Source organism: Lampetra fluviatilis, chromosome 4 (genome assembly GCF_964198595.1).
Source record: "Lampetra fluviatilis chromosome 4, kcLamFluv1.1, whole genome shotgun sequence".
NCBI lineage: Eukaryota > Metazoa > Chordata > Hyperoartia > Petromyzontiformes > Petromyzontidae > Lampetra > Lampetra fluviatilis.
The window spans coordinates 28,789,167-28,807,914 of record NC_136278.1 but is presented as its reverse complement, the minus strand read 5'-3'; the positions used below and the strand labels follow the sequence as shown (position 1 = coordinate 28,807,914).

The window sequence follows — 18,748 nt, the reverse complement described above, 5'->3', positions numbered from 1 at the left end:
CAATGCAACCGACTTACAAACGCAATGCAATGCAGATAAACACACCGCTTGCTTTGCGCGGTGTCTGCACAACCACCACCACCCTCCTCCCCCCCAAAAAAAAACCTCACGAGCCATTTCCTGTCGATACGCATTGTACCTCGAACCCGAGCGGTGGCTGGATCTAGCCGGTTCTGGCCACCCACTCACCCACCACCACCACCATCCTCTAACTACAACCCTGCATGCACCCAGACGCCATGTGTGGCTGTTTGCAGGACCCAATCGTATTTCATGTCGAGCTTATTTCATTATTTATCACTCCCACCCAACCACCACAACCACCCCTCGCCTGCCTGCTGGCTATCACGTTTTTGCTAATAAATGCTAAGTTTGTTTTGCTCTCTCTCTTCCGCCCACTCGCCCCTGTTCTAAATCCACGCTTGTGTCCGTGCCAATGTGCGCTGGAAGTGCCCCTGTATTTGAAGCTTTTATAATTAACTGACTCCGCAAATAAATAACTCCCAAACATGTCCTTGGTTTTTTTAACTTTCCAAAACTTTGTTTTTTTAGCTTCACTGCCAAAGTATCGCGAGCCTGCGTCGTCGTTTAATATGATGTTGTCAATACAGTGCCGGCAGTATTGTATTTAAGAACTTGCATCTTGGAATCCCTGCCTCACTTGATACAGCAAATCTGGCTGTGACGGTCCCACCTGATGACGGAGACTTGTGTTGCCTCCGAAACGTCGTGATTTTTTTTATTTTAATTTCATTTTTTACCTACGTGACTTTACCGAAAAAACTAAGAGTATGAATCCTTGCAGTCACGAAAGCTTCAAATCTAGAAGTATTGCTGGCTTCTATGCGAAGCACGCGCTCGACTTTGGAATTCCCTGCCGTCATTTGTCATCCCAAGTTCTTATGTATAGGGTGTCCCATAAGTCTGTAATCGTAGGTGAAAATAATACCAAAAAGGCAATGGTAACCTCTTTATTCACAGAACGTGATCAATGTGTCAGTTTCATTTCTTTGGTTTCGCCCTGTGAGCCATTCGGCTCTTGAATCGGGTGCAACCGCAACAAACAAAAAACAAAAACACGAACAAGAAACATCTTAAAGTGTCCACCGTTGCTCCTGATACACAACTCCAGACGAGATACCCTGGCCAGCAAGCACGCGGTAAATGGTATCAGGGGCGATGGTGTTACACGCGTCAATAATGCGAAGACGCAAATGTTCAACACTCTGAAATTTCTCCGCGTTGACCAGCACTTTCAAGTGACCCCAGAGATTTAAACAAATCCAGCGGTGTGAGATCGGTGCTTCTTGCGGGCCATTCCACAGGCACCGCAGAAACTTAAAAAAATACGAATTCGTTATTTTCCCTATGATTCCAGACTTATGGGACACTATATAACGTTGCTGAATTCGAGTGTGTTAACTCAAAACTGTTGCACCTTCAATGGCGCTGTTTGTCGCTGGAAATGTGGTTTTATGGGCCCGTAAAACATGGATTAAAAAAACCCATTTTAAACTCAATTTGAATATGTTACCGTACTGTATACGCAGACTCACCACTGCTCTCAAAAGAGCTGGGGGGGGGGGGTTAAGGAGTTATTTGATGAAACATCACCTGAAATGTTTTTGTTGCTGCTTTTAGAGTTGTGTTATGAACTAATGTGTTGAGTTTTTTTTTCTTAGCTCTACTTAGGCACCACTGTCATTGCACGTATGCGCCATAAATCATGTACAGTATTGCATGTCTGGATTGCCACTTAATTCAGTTAAAAACACGTTTTTCAATGCGCACACACTTTAATTTGCACTCAAAGGTAGCAAATAAATTATTTTGACCCCAGAATGAATCATATAAAAAAGGGGATTGCTTCCTTTCCATATGTTTCATTTTCTCTATGCAAGCCACCCACTTTCATTCGACCCATCAAATTTGATTAATTCAAAATATTGTATCTTCAACTTTTGAGTGCAAATGAAAGTGTGTGCATTGAAAAACTTGTTTTTAACCTCATGTATTCGTATTTGTACTGTCCTTGTACTCATGCACCAAAAAAAACATGGACTGCATGTCTGGTTTTCCACTTAATTCAGCTGAGCCCAAACGATGCTCTACGTTACAAATGCAGTGTATCACGCTATTGACAAGCAGCGAACAAGTGCCTTCTGGTCTTTGGCTTAAGAGGCCTTTTGAAGTCACTTCAAAAGAGGAGATGCATTCATGACACTGGACTAATTTTACGCACAAATAAGCACGCACTCAGTCGCTGTATGTAAACAATGCTTTGTGATTATTTGAACTTATTTCTCACCATACGTAGGCAACGCTGCTAATCGGAGGTGCGGGGGGTGGGATAAGAAACTAAACACAACAAGCAATGCTCAAGAAATACGTTGTCAATTGAGATTTAAAAGTGCATAGCTCCCATAGGTTAGACGACTTGGGTCACATTTCAAACTGGTCGTGTGTTTTTTGTTTGCATTCCGACTGCAGGTATTGTGGTCTATGCAAACACGACTCCTTGTAAAAAAAAGGTGTCAGTTTTGTTGCCAGATAAAAGGGTAAAAAAACAATTATCATATTTTTCTACTGGCAAATGAGGTTCCAATGGTGGTCGTGTGTAATTTCTCCTGGGTGACAAATGTCAGAAAATGTATAAGTACTGGCTGATTGGCGATATTGTACAAAAAAAAAGTTAATGAATAGTTTACAAATATTTATTTTAATGTAATGACTCGGTTTTTTTTGTGTTTGTTTAAAACTGTTTGGCAGTTCCAGCACTGCCACACGAGTTTTGCCCACTGCGCCTAATCAGCCAGCTAAAGGGGGTTTGGCCTTGGACAATGGCCTTCACCTGAAGGCCTCAGCGGCAGATCGAGGAGTGGGTGGGGGGCATGTGGACATGTGCCCCCCCCCCCACCCCTGACGACCCAACATATCAATGTTATTTTATTGATATTTACCAGTGACAATACATTGATTTTCTTGGTTCTTTCGGTAAAGTCACGTAGAAGAGAAATAATAAAATACTAAAAATAAAACATAATAAAATAATTCTCACGACGTTTCGGCCACAACGCAAGCAGCCGTCCTCAGGTGAAGAACATGTATGTCGGAAAGACAGCGTCTGAATGGCATTCAGACGCTGTCTTTCCGGCATTTAGACGTTGTCTTTCCGACAGACCTGTTCTTCACCTGATGACGGCTGCTTGCGTTGTGGCCGAAACGTCGTGAGAATTATTTTATTATGTTTTATTTTTATTATTGTATTATTTCCCTTCTACGTGACTTTACCGAAAGAACCAAGAAGATGAATCCCTGCAGTCACGAAAGCTTTAAATCGAAATACATTGATCGTATGATTAGGATTGATTTATGGTCATTTTTCAAAAAGCTTTACATTTTGGGACCACTCCCCTTTCCACACAACATTTTTAGGCCAGCCTTGTGGATTTCAACCTCGATGATGGTCTAAACTATTCAAAACTATAAACTCAACTATATATTTTATTTTACCAGGTAAGGCCCACTGAGTTGTGTAGTTTTTTTTTCGGAAGCGGCCTGGCCACACATTATAGCGTGACGAAGTAGCTTATCATGTGGAAATGTACAGCAGCCAAACACTATAAACGCATGATGTTGATTCTAAATGTGGAGGGAAAAACTGGAGGACCCTGAGATTAATCCACGCGAACCACAGGGAGAACACGCAGACTCCGAATATACAGGCTTCAGGGTCAGGATCGAACCCACAGACACCTGTACATCAATCAAAGTAGTTAACATCTCACCACCGTGGTCTTGTGGGTCCCTGGCCTTGAATTCAAGACTGCCCCATTCCACCCATTTTGGGCACCATGGCCCTTGGGCTTCCATCTCCTGGTGTGCCACCAATCCATTTGGCTATTGCTAGAAATAGGGCTTTAGTGAAATTAGCTCCACTGACAAACAAACGTATTCCACTACAGCTTTGGTCATGCCCTTTTTTTTTATCTGGTTTTAAGCGAGACATAAAAAGCTTAGATCTTTCATGAGCAATATTTTTGAAAATGAGCCTGGCTAATCATTAAAAAACGGAATGAAAAATATGTAAAACAACTCCACGTCACACCCAGTGTACCTCTTGTTATAGCTGTGGTGGCTACTATTCACTTGACTCTTCCCAGTCTATGAGCGACCTGGCAAACATTCAGTGAGAAATGAAGCCTTGGCCACGGTTGTAGTTTCGGATTTTTACAAAAGTGACGAATCTAGGACCAAACAAAGTCAACAAACCTTCGTGCCCCGAGTAAAAAAAAGAGTAGTGCACCACATATCAGCTTGAATTATAACCCTAATAAATATAAAACCTCATTAATCTCTCTCATCTCAACGTTGTCTGGATCTCTCATCTCACTTCCATCTCTGTCTCTTGTGAACATTTCTCCCTGTAACCTCACTCAAGAGTTCATGAATCCACAGAGTTAGTGGCGAGGAGGGCCCCAAACATAATTTCCGCTCATTGACCTCCAGGTGGTCCGGCACCAGCGCCGCATGTGTCGGTGTCAACCCGTGGGCGAGCGAGCGAGTGAGCGAGCGGGGTAGACGAACGGTGCGACGTTCCGTCGGCCGGCGAGGGCTAACACGTGTCTCCCGCAGGCGGCGCCGAGGGAGGCCGAGGTCCTGTACGCCACGTTGGAGGAGGTGGGAGCCGGCGGCGAGGTGGCGGTGACGAACGCGAGCGATCGGGCGCCGCCACCCCAGAGGCCACCGTCTGTGCAGCGGCCCATGTCCCTGCCGCGGAACAACGAGACGGTACCAGCTCTCGTGCGGCCCCCTGCGTGCACAGCACACCATGTACAGGAGCACCGGGTACTGGGTAGTACGTACGTGTGCACGTTGAACTTCTTTCGCACCCACTGCAGGTAGCCGACCGTGCTGATCAGAGGTGCGAGGGGAAGGACAACAAACTAAACACAAAAAGCAGTTCCAAAGAAATTAGTTTTCAATATAGGTTTAAAAGTTCATAGCTCCAGTGGCCTTCCTAATGTTGAAATGCAGAGCGTTCCAGACGACCGCAGAAGCGCATCTGAAAGTGCGGTCACCGTCTTTGTTCGGTGGCCAGCCAAAAGCCACTGCGAGGATGACCGGAGTTCGCGTGATGATGGTTTATGCTCCTCGACGAGATCAGCAAGGTATTGTGGTTCACTTGTGGCAAGCACTTTGTGTGTAACGTGTGCGACCTTATCATGCATCCGTTCGGCAACCGGAGGCCAATGCAGCTCAGCGAGAGACAGTAAGGCTGAGGCGATCTGGGGGAGGCCCAGGACCAGTTCACCACCGCCAAATGGTTGTCTCACCTGATGACGGTTGCTTGTGTTGCGATCAAAACGTCGTGATCTATTAATTTTCTATCTACGTGCCAAAGAGTATCCTATGATATACTTTACGCTAGAAGGTCCGCGATAATCATATCGTCTGCTCTGCAAAATTTCGTCATCGATAGGGAGCACAGACATAGCATAGAACTACGGTACAACAAAGGTGTATGCCTATAAGATAAGTGCTGTTTGGGTTTTTTGTTGGCTGCCTCTCCCTTTAAGAACGCTCACAGAGGGATTTTCTCAATCAGCTGACTGCAGCGTTGCTAATTATAGAACACAATATCAAACCCATTGACACATCTAACTGCCAAACGCACAATTTTCATTGCAGAACGTGTGCGTCACTGTGCACGGATCACCTTATACACGAGGGGGAGGGGCCTGTGGCCCATGACTTAATTTCACACTTCCCACGGCCACATGAGGCCTCCCCCTTCCCAAACAGGCTGCAAACAATATTTAACCCTTCACTGCAAGCATCTTAGCCGTCCCTACTGGTGAGGTACTCGAGGCAAACATTGTCGATCTGGAAACGCCGCGTTTCTAATTTTAGCGCACTCGGTTAACTGAACAAATCAGACACAATTATTAACATCATCTGGTCATCTGGTCGTCATCTGGTCGAACACCATATGAGACTAGGCTCTAAAGAAAGCTGTCTCTGGTGTGGACCAATCAGTTTCAAGGACAATGCATACATTATCAGAGTATTGTTTTTTGTTTGCATTTGACTGCAAGTATTGTGGTTAATGTAAGCATGATTCCTTGCAAAAGGTGTCAGTTTTGTTGCCAGAAAAAAGGGGAAAACCCCTATTAGTATATTTTGGTACTGGCAAAGGAGGTCCCATTATGATAAAGACACAATTATTGTTTGCGTTATTACTGGATTAAATACCGAGGTGTGTTCTTGTGTGGTCCTATTAGGCTCTCAGTGATGATGACTGCTCTCAGGAGGTTCCTCACCCCCTGATATACAGAATATATATACAGTAGTGTGTATGACTGTGTGAGCAGCAACATCGTTAAAGTGCCGAGTGTGAACAGGAAACACGCCTTCAACCTGTGTGCGCCCCATGAATCCCTGTGTGTCTCCGTCTGTGCCTCAACACAATTCCAAGCGTTGCGCCTCTCGTTTTGTTTCATCGCTCACGTCAATATTTGCGATCCGAGTGCCATGCCCACAGGTACACCATTACCGTATTATGCATCCATTCAACGTGTCACTCCACGGGCACATTAATACGCTACTATTCAATCTTGATTTGAAGCTTTCGTGACTGCAGGGATCCATACTCTTTGGTTTTTCGGTAAAGTCACGTGACTTTGCCGAAAGAACCAATGAGTACGTTACCATTCATTGTCATTAACTTCAACTTTCGGAGGTATAACGGTAGAGTATGAAACACATTCCTGCGGAGGGAGTTGGTAGGAACGTTGGGTTGCTCGGTCAATGGCCAGGGTCAACGGCGGCGTGGTGTATTCCGCAAATATGGCCGACTGTGAGGGCGGGCACAAGCCGGCGTGAGTAGGTTAAACGTTGAGTTTTATAAGGGCACCACGGGGTGATCAGCCCCTCTCCACCCAGCTCCACCCCTCCCACCCCCCACCCAGCCCCGCCCTCCCCACCCAGCCCCTCCCCACCCTCCTCACCAAGCCCCTCCCCACCCTGCTGCAGATGATGCTCTATTGTACTGCATCTTCTCTGTGCTTTATTTATCATTTTGACACTCCCACGAAAGAACGCTGAACAATGGCGCCGGACAAATTTTGGAAACATTTTTACAATTGGGACATCAATTAGTCACCCGTGCAGAGGCAGGTGCATGAAGGCCAACAAAGAAAAGTGTCAATAAGGACACATTGTATGGCTCTCAAGTTAAACAGACGTGGCGCTGTTTACCCAATGTGACTGCGAACGTCGTAAGAGAGAGGGGATCTTTAAGACATTTTCTGATTTACGACTCATGGATAATAAACAGGCTCGCGACATTGTGGGAAAGGACAGATGCTTACACTTTGTGCATGGCTGGGTGAATAGCAATTCATATCCAAGTCCGCGTCCAGATAAGTTCGCCAGGAAATGCCTCCGTTGAATCTGTAGAGCTGGAGATGAGCAGTTTGGTTATTTGTGAATTTCTGGCTCACGAAAAGCCCATAACTGACTCTCATCGCAATTGCACACAATTATCATCCATTGCGGTGCGTTTCATTAACAGCCCGAGACACAATGCCCTACGACACGGTTCGTCGGCTCTCATGTCTGCCCATGATGCACTCAGTAGCCACCTCTTCCGTGAACGATGAATAATCCTACGTGTGTAACCATTAGCGTACTTGACCGCATGGTGCGATTTAACACGTAGGCTGTGGCGACGAGTGTTATCCATCACCCTACTCCGTTTGAGACCGGAAACCAGAAGGCTTCTTCACAATTCAGGATAATCGCCTGATGAAGCTGGTTTTTTTTGTTAGACACTTTCTATTAACTCACTCTGTCTGTTGTTGTTGTCGTATCCCCAAATCTTGTAACTCAATTTTAACCCATTTCCAATGTGCTATTGGCTGCAAACTTCGTATACTTATGTCTTACTGATGACAATACTATATTCTATCATTAAAATACCGAATATATTTGTGAACAATATTTTTACACGCTTTCTATTAACTCACTCTGTCTGTTGTATGCTCAAATCTTGTAACTCAATTCTAACCCACTTCCCAATGTGCTATCAACTGCAAACTTCATATACTCATGTCTTACTGATGACAATACTATATTGTATCATAAAAAATATTTTTTTAACATTATTTTTTATTTGTTATGTTTCGGCTTGGGTCTAATTGTCCACTGTCAACTCACATTGGCTGTAATTGGCCACGGTCCCTTATGTGATGGCAAGCTTCGGGGCCACTTCCTGGAGTCGTGGAGTTTTGCCATTACTAGTACGGTACATTACATTAAAGCGTGTTTAAAAAAAAGTTTTCTTTCATTTTACTTATTTGTAATCGCCAGCGAAACGTCGCAGTACTCAAATTGTAAACGTTGTGGGTTTACTGTCCAACACACAAGCGGTGTGCTGAAGTAGTGACTAATTGGCAAGTTTTGTTCACGTGACAAACCTTACTAATTGGCTGTGTCAGATTGAAGTGGGTTTACCACACGTTTATGTTGACGCGATCTAACCCAAACAACTTCTTTATGCAGAAGAGTGCACCGTACATGAAACCATTTCCGAGTTTGATTTTAAACAAAGTTGAAAATGGGCCGATACATTAAAACGTATTCAACGTGAATATGTATGCGTATGTATGTTGAACTTCTTTCACACCGTACATAGCCAACCGCTCTCATCGGAGGTGTGGGGATCCAGAGCACAATAATCGTCTTTATGAACCCCATAATTCAGCAATCATATAATTATATGTAACAAAGTGCATTGTAGTGATACATAAGCACGAATCACACATTTACAACATAAAAATAACATAATTTGTATGAAAATGAACACGACCCATAGGGGCCGTCCATAAATTACGTCACGCACCTGGGGGGGGGGGGGGGGTCAGACATTTGTGACGATGTGTGACAAGGGGGCGGGTGGGGAGTTTGAGAAATGTGACATCGCATCAAAATGCGCAACTTTAAATAAATATATAAAAATGTAAATATGGTTTTGGGGGGGGGGGGCAGAGCTTTGTGACGTCAAATTTGAGGGGGGGTCTGACTTTTTTGTGACGGGGGGGGGGGTTAAAAATCGTCAAAAATCGCATGACGTCATTTATGGACGGACCCATTCTCACACAGCGTGTGCTCTGATCGGGCGCCGTTCGTTGCCCATAACGTCGACCTGCTGTGTCACTTTCATGACGGGTGCGTTCGAATGTTTTTTGGGTCGGTGGCGAAAGTCCATTTTTCCCTTTGCAGTTGTTGAAGTTGCATCAAGTCGGAGTGGCCCAGCGGGCGACCACGTCTGCCGAGCGTTTTTGTTTTTGTTTCGTGAAAGAAAGAAAAAAATTAGCGGACGCAACCGATTGTCATAACTTTTTCCTGTTTTTTTTTGCACGATGCTGTTGCAGAGTATCCCAGGCATTCTTGAGCGTGTGCAATCGTTGCAATGCAAACATAATATTTAGCAGATGTGCATACTGTGTGTGTATATATTCACGCAGAACGTAAAATGCAACAATGGGATATTGCCATTGGTCTAAAAGTCTGTGAAATATACAGGGTGAGCTCTGCATTATATGGCCCACGAAAACCATTTCGTCTGTTTGGCAAATTAAAGTTATAAGGGGCTGTCCATAAATGACGTCACGCACCTAGGGGGGGGGGTCAGACATTTGTGACGATGTGTGACGAGGTGGGGGGGTTTCATAAATGTGACGTCACATCAAAATGCGAAACTTTAAATAAATATAGACAACACGTTCTACTTAATTAAATATACTTTTTTTTATAAATGTTTTCTCCTACAACATCAGAATGCAGCGCCACATTAAATACGCACTACAATGACAATAGTTTAAAGCGATTTGAGGCATGTTTTATTTTGGGGGGGGGGGGGGCAGAGTTTTGTGACGTCATATTTGAGGGGGGGGGGGTCTGACTTTTCGTGACGCCGTGTGACGAAGGGGGGGGGGCGTCAAAAATCGTCCAAAATCGCGTGACGTCATTTACGGACGGCCCCATACCGTGAAATACAATGGCTCTGACCACACGAGCTACAATGCACGTGGGTACCTCTTAGCCCAGCTACGCACTGCAGACATCCCGACTCACTCTCTCTGCGGGCTGTTGATGCACCTGAGCCCCCCCCCCCATGCCATATTTGTGTCGACGTGGAAGGCAGAAGCAGACGGCGCATCACCACCACCATCATCATCATCTATCGCTACGCCCTGTGACATCGCTTCTGCGATGCCGCGCTCTTTCACGACGCGTGCGAACGAGCAGGGAGTCTAGGTTCAAAGTTCATTCATTAGGTATAGCCCCGTGAGCCATTCGGCTCTTGGATCGAGTGCAACCGCAACAAACAAAAAACAAAAACATGAACAAGAAAACATCTTAAAGTGACTATGTGCAAACAGAAAATCCAAGAAAAGACAGGTGGCAGTGGTGAGCCGTCTCTGCAACAGCTGTCACCGTTTCGGCCAGCTCAGCAATGTTTGCCTGCATGTCCGCTGACTCGGCTGGTTTGCCAGATTTGTCCCGGGGGGGCATCATCAATGCGAATCCAACATCCCCGATGCGTACCCTTTGGTTTTTTCGGTAAAGTCACGGAGGTATAAAAAATTTTTTTTTATAAATACAATATTTTATAAAATAACATTCGTTTTATTTTATACCAACGTGAGAATTGTATTGTTTTTTTATTTTATTGTTATTTTTTCCCTTCTACGTGACTTTACCGAAAGAATCAAGAATATGAATCCCTGCAGTCACGAAAGCTTCAAATCCCTTGGTGGCCACTTTTCTCGTCGTACACCAGAGGCGATCGGAAATCATTATATAAGAAGAGGTTTTAGCCTTTCTGGAAACATCTTAATAGGTGTTAAGATTTCGATTTAAAGCTTTCGTGACTACAGGGATTCATATTCTTGATTCTTTCGGTAAAGCCACGTAGAAGGGGAAAAAAACAATAAAATAATAAAAATAAAACAATAAAATTCTCACGACGTTTCGATTGAAACACAAGCAATCACAATCAGGTGTGAAACCCACAGCAATATTTTTTTTTTCCCCTCTACGTGACTTTACCGAAAGAACCAAGAATAGGTGTTAAGATGTTCAGACACCAAACAGAAACATTTTTGCAAGGAACCGTGTCTGCAATTAACCACACATGTGGTGAGGATGCAAACAAAAAACATGCTCTGGTAATATATGCTTTGTCCTTGAAACTGTTTGGTCTACACCAGAGACAGCCTTCTTTGTAACAAAGGACAGAGGATCACAGAGGATCATACTTTGCCTAGTCTCAAGCAGTGTTAGACCACAAGGCGAACAGCACGATGCCAATGCACACAGAATTCGCACAGAGAGCCATAGACTCACACGGAGACCCATAGACTCACATAGAGACCCATATGATTAGAATCTGTATTCATACTGGAGAAATCCGATGAGCTATGAAGCTCTTTTTCACAGATGTCTGGGAGGGGTGGGTCAGAAAGTGACCACACCAATACAAAAAAAAACACACAGAGACCCGTAGACTCACACATAGACGCATACTCTTACGGAGACCGACAGATTCACAGAGACCCACTGATTCACACAGAGACATAGACACGCAGAGACCCATGAACATAGACAAAAAATATTTATTCTGCCCGTATTGAAACGGCTGTACGCCGTATGGACCTGAAAACTAAATTTCCCTGCACAAGAATACAGGGTAAACCGTATGGGTTGACAGGTACATACAGGGTGTTTAAAAAAGATGGACCCAATTTCAAAGCAGTATATTTCACGATGGCAACATGCTACAATTACACAAAAAGTCACAAACGGTTTAATGAGTTATCAAGTTTTACTAACCATTTTATAAATGCTCTATGTGCCCTCCACCTGCTGTACAGACAACATCGAGACGATAGTTGAATTCGTCCCAAACGCCTCTCAAAGTGTCTTCTTCCACTGAAGTCACGGCTGCCGTGATTCTGTTTTTGAGGTCATCCAGATTAGTCGCTAACGGTGGCACAAAAACACCACGGGTCTTTGACGTATCCCCACAAGAAAAAGTCGCAGGGTGTGATGATGTCTGGGGGGTGATCTTGGGGGCCAAGAGTGTAGCGCCAAGTCTTGGGGTCTCGTGCGACCTATCCAGTGTGTCTTGCGAATGACTGAAGCTAGGGGCTGTTTGTGCGTTGGTAGAGACATCGAGCGGTAATCATTCGAAACTCTATGCCCTGCCCTTTCAAGTGGTAAGAGTTTCATTCATGGGCGGTTCGTGGTTGCAGAGATATAGCGATTTCAAATCGGGTCCATCTTTCTCAAACACCATCCCTTTGTGGATTGGCTTTCTGCACTGCAAACGACCACGAGCTACACAGTATGTCCTCCCCAGTTGTGCACAGCAATAACACGTGTGAGCAGGCCTCTTTTTCTCACCGGATATTTTCCCGGTCACCGCTAGATTGAGCAACGCGGTGCGTGACTTGGAGCCGCAGCCAAAGATCTGTTGTTGTTGTTTGACTTGCATCCCACTGGGATTTTTGCACACAGCGTTGGTGTACGGTGATTTTTTCTGCAATATTTTGCTGTCTTTTCTTGGATTTTCTGTTTGCACTTAGTCACATATTCACTTTAAGATGTTTTTTTTTCATGTTTTTGTTTTTTTGTTTGTTGCGGTTGCACCCGATTCAAGAGCCGAATGGCTCACAGGTCTATACCTAATAAATTAACTTGAACTTGAACTTGGCTGAAATTAAGCCCCTAAATGTAAGTCGATGAACCGGCTACATCGTTACGATGGTTAAACTGTACTGACGATTCCCGTGATGAAACCAGTATACAGTCCAGTTTCCTTAAAGTCTTGCGAAAAGTATAATTGATAATGTTCACTCAATATAGTGTGCCCCCCCTCCCTCCGTGCGTTATAAATGTACCATCGTAGTTTATAACACTTTGTTTATCTATTGCTATAAAATGAAGATCTTTCCACGCTGCGTCAGTAATGGGTTTTGTTTTTACCATATATTTCACGACAATGTTCAGTGTGGGCTGGTGAAGGGAGCGAGTTGGTTGTGTGGTTCAAATATTTCTCGCCACTAATTTTAGCCGTGGCCGGAAATCGAATGTGGGTCGCGAGGTTTGTAACGGCTGTGCGCTAACCCCAGGGTCGCCACCACTGCGCCATTATTAGCTTGCACTGTTGTAGAATAATAATTGTATTAATAACGGTGTAATGTATAACATGTGCAGCATGTGCTTTTAATCACTGCTGGGTAAATAGGCGTGTAATGATTCACTGCCACCCGTTGCCACTTGATTTGATGCATTGTTCAAATTCTGGTCCAGGAATTCGATGTAAGTACCTGTATTGACTTTTACTTTGTCCCGTAGCAGACGGTCTCATTTGTATTGTTTCATTTTTTGTTCGGTAAAGTTTGCACAATGTCGTTCACTCCATTAGCCTGTACGTGACATTAACTCAGAATGTGCACACACTTGCAATGAATCGTGTGTGCACAATTTACTGGTGAGTTTATGATAAGAATATATTTTAATCAAATAATGAACCGCCGTATCCCTTGTACATTTCAGGACGATGTTCAAAACATTGTTGGCTTTGTATATAGCGTCTAAATACAACCGTCTCAAGACCGAGCACACGATAGTCACAGTCAGAGACATGCATTGCTTTATTTGTGAATAATGCATTCACACACCAGGTAGCTCAGCAGTAGAGCGAGCGGATCACAATTCTAAGATTGCGAGTTGAAATCCTGGTTGGGGGTTGACTCAGAACCATCATCTCCTGGGGGTCGATACACGAATATACTGGACCCTTCCACACCTCTCCAAGCCAGCAGTATAGAGCACAGTCGATCAGCAAATGTGGTGGGGTAAAGTGTGGGTAACTCCCGCCTCTTCCAAAATATTTGACCGGCGTGGAAGAGTAGGCCAACGTACCCTCTCGAGGGGCGTCCCTTGACCTTGCCTCAAAGCGGAGGTCCTCCGGCCTTTCGTGACTGCAGGAATCCATACTCTTTGGTTCTTTCGGTAAAGTCATGTAGGTAGAAGAAAAAATAATATTATTTTATAGTAAGTAATGCACCGTACGTAATTGCAGTGCTGCACCGACATCACCTCTTAAATTTTGTACGATATTTCGTGGGATATATCGCACAAAATCGCCATATCGTGACGACCCCAGTTGACACCTCTGTGTAGATATGGGCAGGTGGGTGGGGTGGGTCCGCCAGCTGTCCCAGAGATAGAGCGCGGCAAGCCCACGCCACACAATGGACCTCGGCAGGAGAATTCAGTGGAGGCATTGTTGTGCCCTGAGTGAGAACGTCTGCCCGTGGGCCCCTCCTGTCGATGGTGCTCTGGGGGTGTTTGCCCAGCGGGCGGCGGCGCAGTGGTCAGCCCGCTGCGCGTGGGAAAACCCAGCGAACCGAGTTCGATTTCGAACCCCGCTCGCGGCCCGCCAACACCAGCGTCGATTAATCTCTAAGCCGGTAACCGTGGCCCTCCCCTAAGGTCGACCCGGCCTCGAGCGAGTACCACGGCGTCGGCGGGTAAACAACGCCACCACCGTGGGGCGTTGAGACAAAGGCGATCGATCGATCGGGCGTGGTGGTGGCTCACCGCTCGTGTGGACCGAGCGGTCCCACGCAATGCTCTTCTTGTTGTCGTACGCTTGCCGATGTCGACGCAGAGAGCAGCAACTGCAATTATTTCACATTTCAGGTGGTTCAAGCCCAGATAACCGCGTCAGGAGCAGCAGAGTGTGTGTATCATCCATAAGATCGCGTAAATATATAAAAGTGTCGTTAAAACCTGCCACCACCCGACACAGCCAACTAGTCAGGGTTGTCACGTAAACAGAACGTGGCAATTCGTCACTAGCACAGCACTAACCGGTGTGTTGGAGGGCCAAGCCACAACTTATACAATACTGTGCGTACCATCGCTGCGTTCGTAGGGTCGCTCGCTGACGGCCCTTGCCCCAACAGTCTATTCGGGCTATACGGGGGCACGGGGGGGGGACCTTTGTCTTTGTGTGTGTGTTTTTTCCTGACCCTCCGGGTCATGCGCACTACATGGCCAGGCCATGGCCGAGATGCGGTCCAGGCTGGATAGGACACGCCAGGCCGGGTAGGACACGCCAGGCCGGGTAGGACACGCCAGGCCGGGTAGGACACGCCAGGCCGGGTAGGACACGCCAGGCCGGGTAGGACACGCCAGGCTGGCTGCTGCTGCTGCTCGTGGCCGCCCTGCCAAATTGGATGCGAGAAACCCAAACATCCTCGTCCCCCCCCCCCCCGGCGATATTACAGGGATTTCCACAACAGGCAATGTCTGCCGCACGCTTGGCAAGCATGGCAAGCAGTGTAAACGTTGAGGTAGGCCGCGGTTTGTGACTTTAGAGAGAAAATAAATATAAATACGTGTTTCATTCAATTTGCTGATACAGTACTGCTGGTGCACAATAACAACAGACTCAATGCACTCGTCTTAAACAACACTTCCTTTTTTTAAAATAACAAATATACACACAAGAGGCGACGTTAAGGGCAATGACCCTCCTTCATAGCACGTACAATGGCCTATGAAAAAGGTCGAATGGCAGAAGTGTCGCCTATTGTGTTTAGAAATTTGTTTTACTTTTTAAGGCCACGGTGTTGTATGCTGAACTTCTTTCACGCCGTACGTAGCCAAGCGTGCTCATCAGAGGTGCCGACGACTGCGTTGAGTTTGTTTTATATGAGCACGGTGGTGTTCTTTAACTTGCGCCCGTGGCATAGCCAGGCGGCGGTGGTGGCTACGCACGTGGCCTGTGATGCAGTAGGTAGCAGCGAGGAGTGGTGGATCACAAACAAATGTTGTGAAAACTCCCTGGTCGTGGGCGTAGAGGAGCTGCCGTACCATGGCTCGCCAGCAGAAGGCAGTACAGCAAGTGGACTAATCGCCATGTTTCTCTAATGACAATAGACCCTGCATGCGGTGTGAGTGGACTAGTGGCCACGGGATGTAATGACAGGGGAGTCAGCCTACAGTACGAATGCACTAGTGGCCACGGGAAGTAATGGCAGGGGAGTCAGTTGTGAGTGCGAAGGGACTGGTGGCTACGGGAATGTTCGATAAAGAAATATAATCGCTAAGCCCACCGTGTCTCCCCTTATCTTGAATAATAATATCCGCATCACTGTGTCGCAGTTTTAAATCTGCCGCAAAACTCTAAAGGTGCGTTACACGTGCATGCATTGCGTTGAATGTATGTTGGAACCTCTTTCGCACCGTACGTGGCCAACCGTGGTTTGTGAAGTACACAAGAGTCGTCACGACTAGCGAGAGAGAATAAACAGCCACTAGTCAGCTCAGCTATTTAGAAAAATAAAAACCCACAATACGGCTTACCCATCACCGGCTTCAGCAAGTCTCTTATTTAACTTCACTGCAGTTTCAATATTTACTTAGTGGTCAATGATCAATCTTAAGCCGCCATTCATAAAGCATGTCGAAACAGTATAGCCTTGAGCCAAGCTCCCCCGTGTCTATATATAGCCCCATGTAAAAAAAATATATAGGGTCCTTTGAATACAGAAAATGTGCTCAGTGCCAGGTCTCTTGATTTATCTCCGCAGGCCAAATGGCCGACGGAGGAATGCTGCCGATAACTTTATGGGTCACTGCAGCATTTTCTTGCCTGTCGGCTGCCACGTAAACAAGACCCAGAGGATGTATTTCCAACTGCTGCCTGACACGTGGGGAAGTGGGGAGAGAAATGTGAAGAGGTATGGCAAAACAAACCCCACCCACGGCCGACTTGGCACGGGGGGAGGGGAGGTCTTCATCCATCCAGCAGTGGATTGGCACATGTTTAGCAATTGCGAATGTTGGCTGTGGCCACTATTCCAGCAGTAACTGGTTTGCTCTGTGTGGTTTGTAAAACGTTGCTGCTGCTGCTGCCGCTGCTTAGAATGCCAACGTGGACTTGTGATAGGTAAGCAGATCGATAGAAACTCGTGTTTAATTATTGTAATAATTTATTCTGCTGATAAAAGGTATAAATTGGCAAATACTGTCGCCTGTTGTTGTTGTTGTTGCAGCATCGGTGGGATTCTGGGTGGTTGTTACTGGCGAGCCAGCCTGGCTGTAAGCGTGGGCAAGGACTTTTATTCTGTAGAGTTAGGAGAGGGGTGGAGGGCACGAATCCATGAACCCAGTGATGTGTGAGGCGTGTCAGCGTGTGAGCAGGGCACGGAAAAAACAGCACTCTCCCCGTACGGTCGTTTCTCCCTTCATGAGAACGACTAATTTTGATTCCTGGGCATCGTCACCTTCACAAACTCCTTCACCGACCCGCGCTCTGAGCAGCGTGATGAAGCATGGTGAAACGACTCTCTAAACTAACTCACTATTTTTTACACCATTGGAACCTCCTTTGCCAGTAGCAAAATATGATAATTGGTTTTTTTACCCTTTTATCTGGCAACAAAACTGACACCTTTTTTTACAAGGAGTCATGTTTGCATTGACCACAATACCTGCGGTCGGAATGCAAACACAACTCTGATAATGTATAATAATGTATGCACTGTCCTTGAAATTGGTCCACACCCGAGACAGCTTTTCTTAGAGCCTAGTCTCACATGGTGTTGGACCAGATGACGTCAAAAGGTGCCAATTATCACTATTTTTTGTTATATATTTTTTATTTTACCAGGTAAGGCCCACTGAGCCGTAGAGTTATTTTGCGGAAGCGACCTAGCCACAAATGATAAGCTCAACGAAGTGGCTTATCAAAGTGGAAATTTATAGCAGCCGAATACTCTACACTGTTAAAACTCAACGATTAAACTTTTTACACGCTTTTATTTAACTCACTCTGTCTGTTATTGTTGTTGTCGTATCCTCAAATCTTGTAACTCAATTTTAACCCACTTCCCAATGTGGTATCGACTGCAAACTTGGTATACTTATGTCATACTGATGACAATACTATATTCTATCATAAAAAAATATTTTTAAACATTAATTTTTACATGTTATGTTTCGCCTTTGGTCTAATTGTCCACGCTAAACTGACGTTGGCTGTATATCACCATGGCCCCTTACGTTATGGCAAGCTTCGGGGCCACTTCCTGGAGTCGTGGAGTTCTGCCATTACGAGTAGGGTACATTTCATTAAAGCGTGTTTTTTTAAAGTATTTTAAAATACTGTAGTACTTATTCTATTTTAGCAGGTAAGGCCCACTGAGCTATATAGTTCTTTTTCAGACGTGACTTGGCCAAAAATGAGCCACAAATGACAGCTCAACGAAGTGGCTTATCACTGTGGAAATGTATCGCAGCCAAAGACTCTAAACGCGCGATGTTGATTCTAAATGTGGAGGGAAAAACTGGAGGACCCGGAGAAAAATCCACGCAACTGCAGGGAGAGAGAGACACGCAAACTCCCAAATATACAGCAGGCGTGAGCGTCGGGGTTGTATACCAGGCGAGGTAGTTAACATCTCGCCACCGTGACGCAGGCCTTCATTATGTTTTGTATTGGCTAATGGCTGTGATTTATTGGATAATATTAATATCATTGTTATTGTTGTACAGTGAGGCATTGCCATCGATGAGTAAAATACACAAAGGAGAAGTGACCTGGACATATTTGACGTGTTTTCTTCAGCAGGTCACAGAATGCAGCAAAACGTGCGAA

At 45.5% G+C, this 18,748-nt stretch overlaps 1 protein-coding gene across 1 annotated transcript in view; it reads left to right on the top strand.

Moving 5' to 3' along the window:
• LOC144931349 (uncharacterized) overlaps window positions 1-18,748 on the top strand; it is a 79,529-nt gene that overhangs the window by 54,498 nt on the left and 6,283 nt on the right. The window contains exon 7 of the mRNA XM_078855153.1: window positions 4,636-4,791. Coding sequence (XP_078711279.1) covers window positions 4,636-4,791 — 156 coding nt within the window. The remainder of the gene's footprint in view (window positions 1-4,635; window positions 4,792-18,748) is intronic.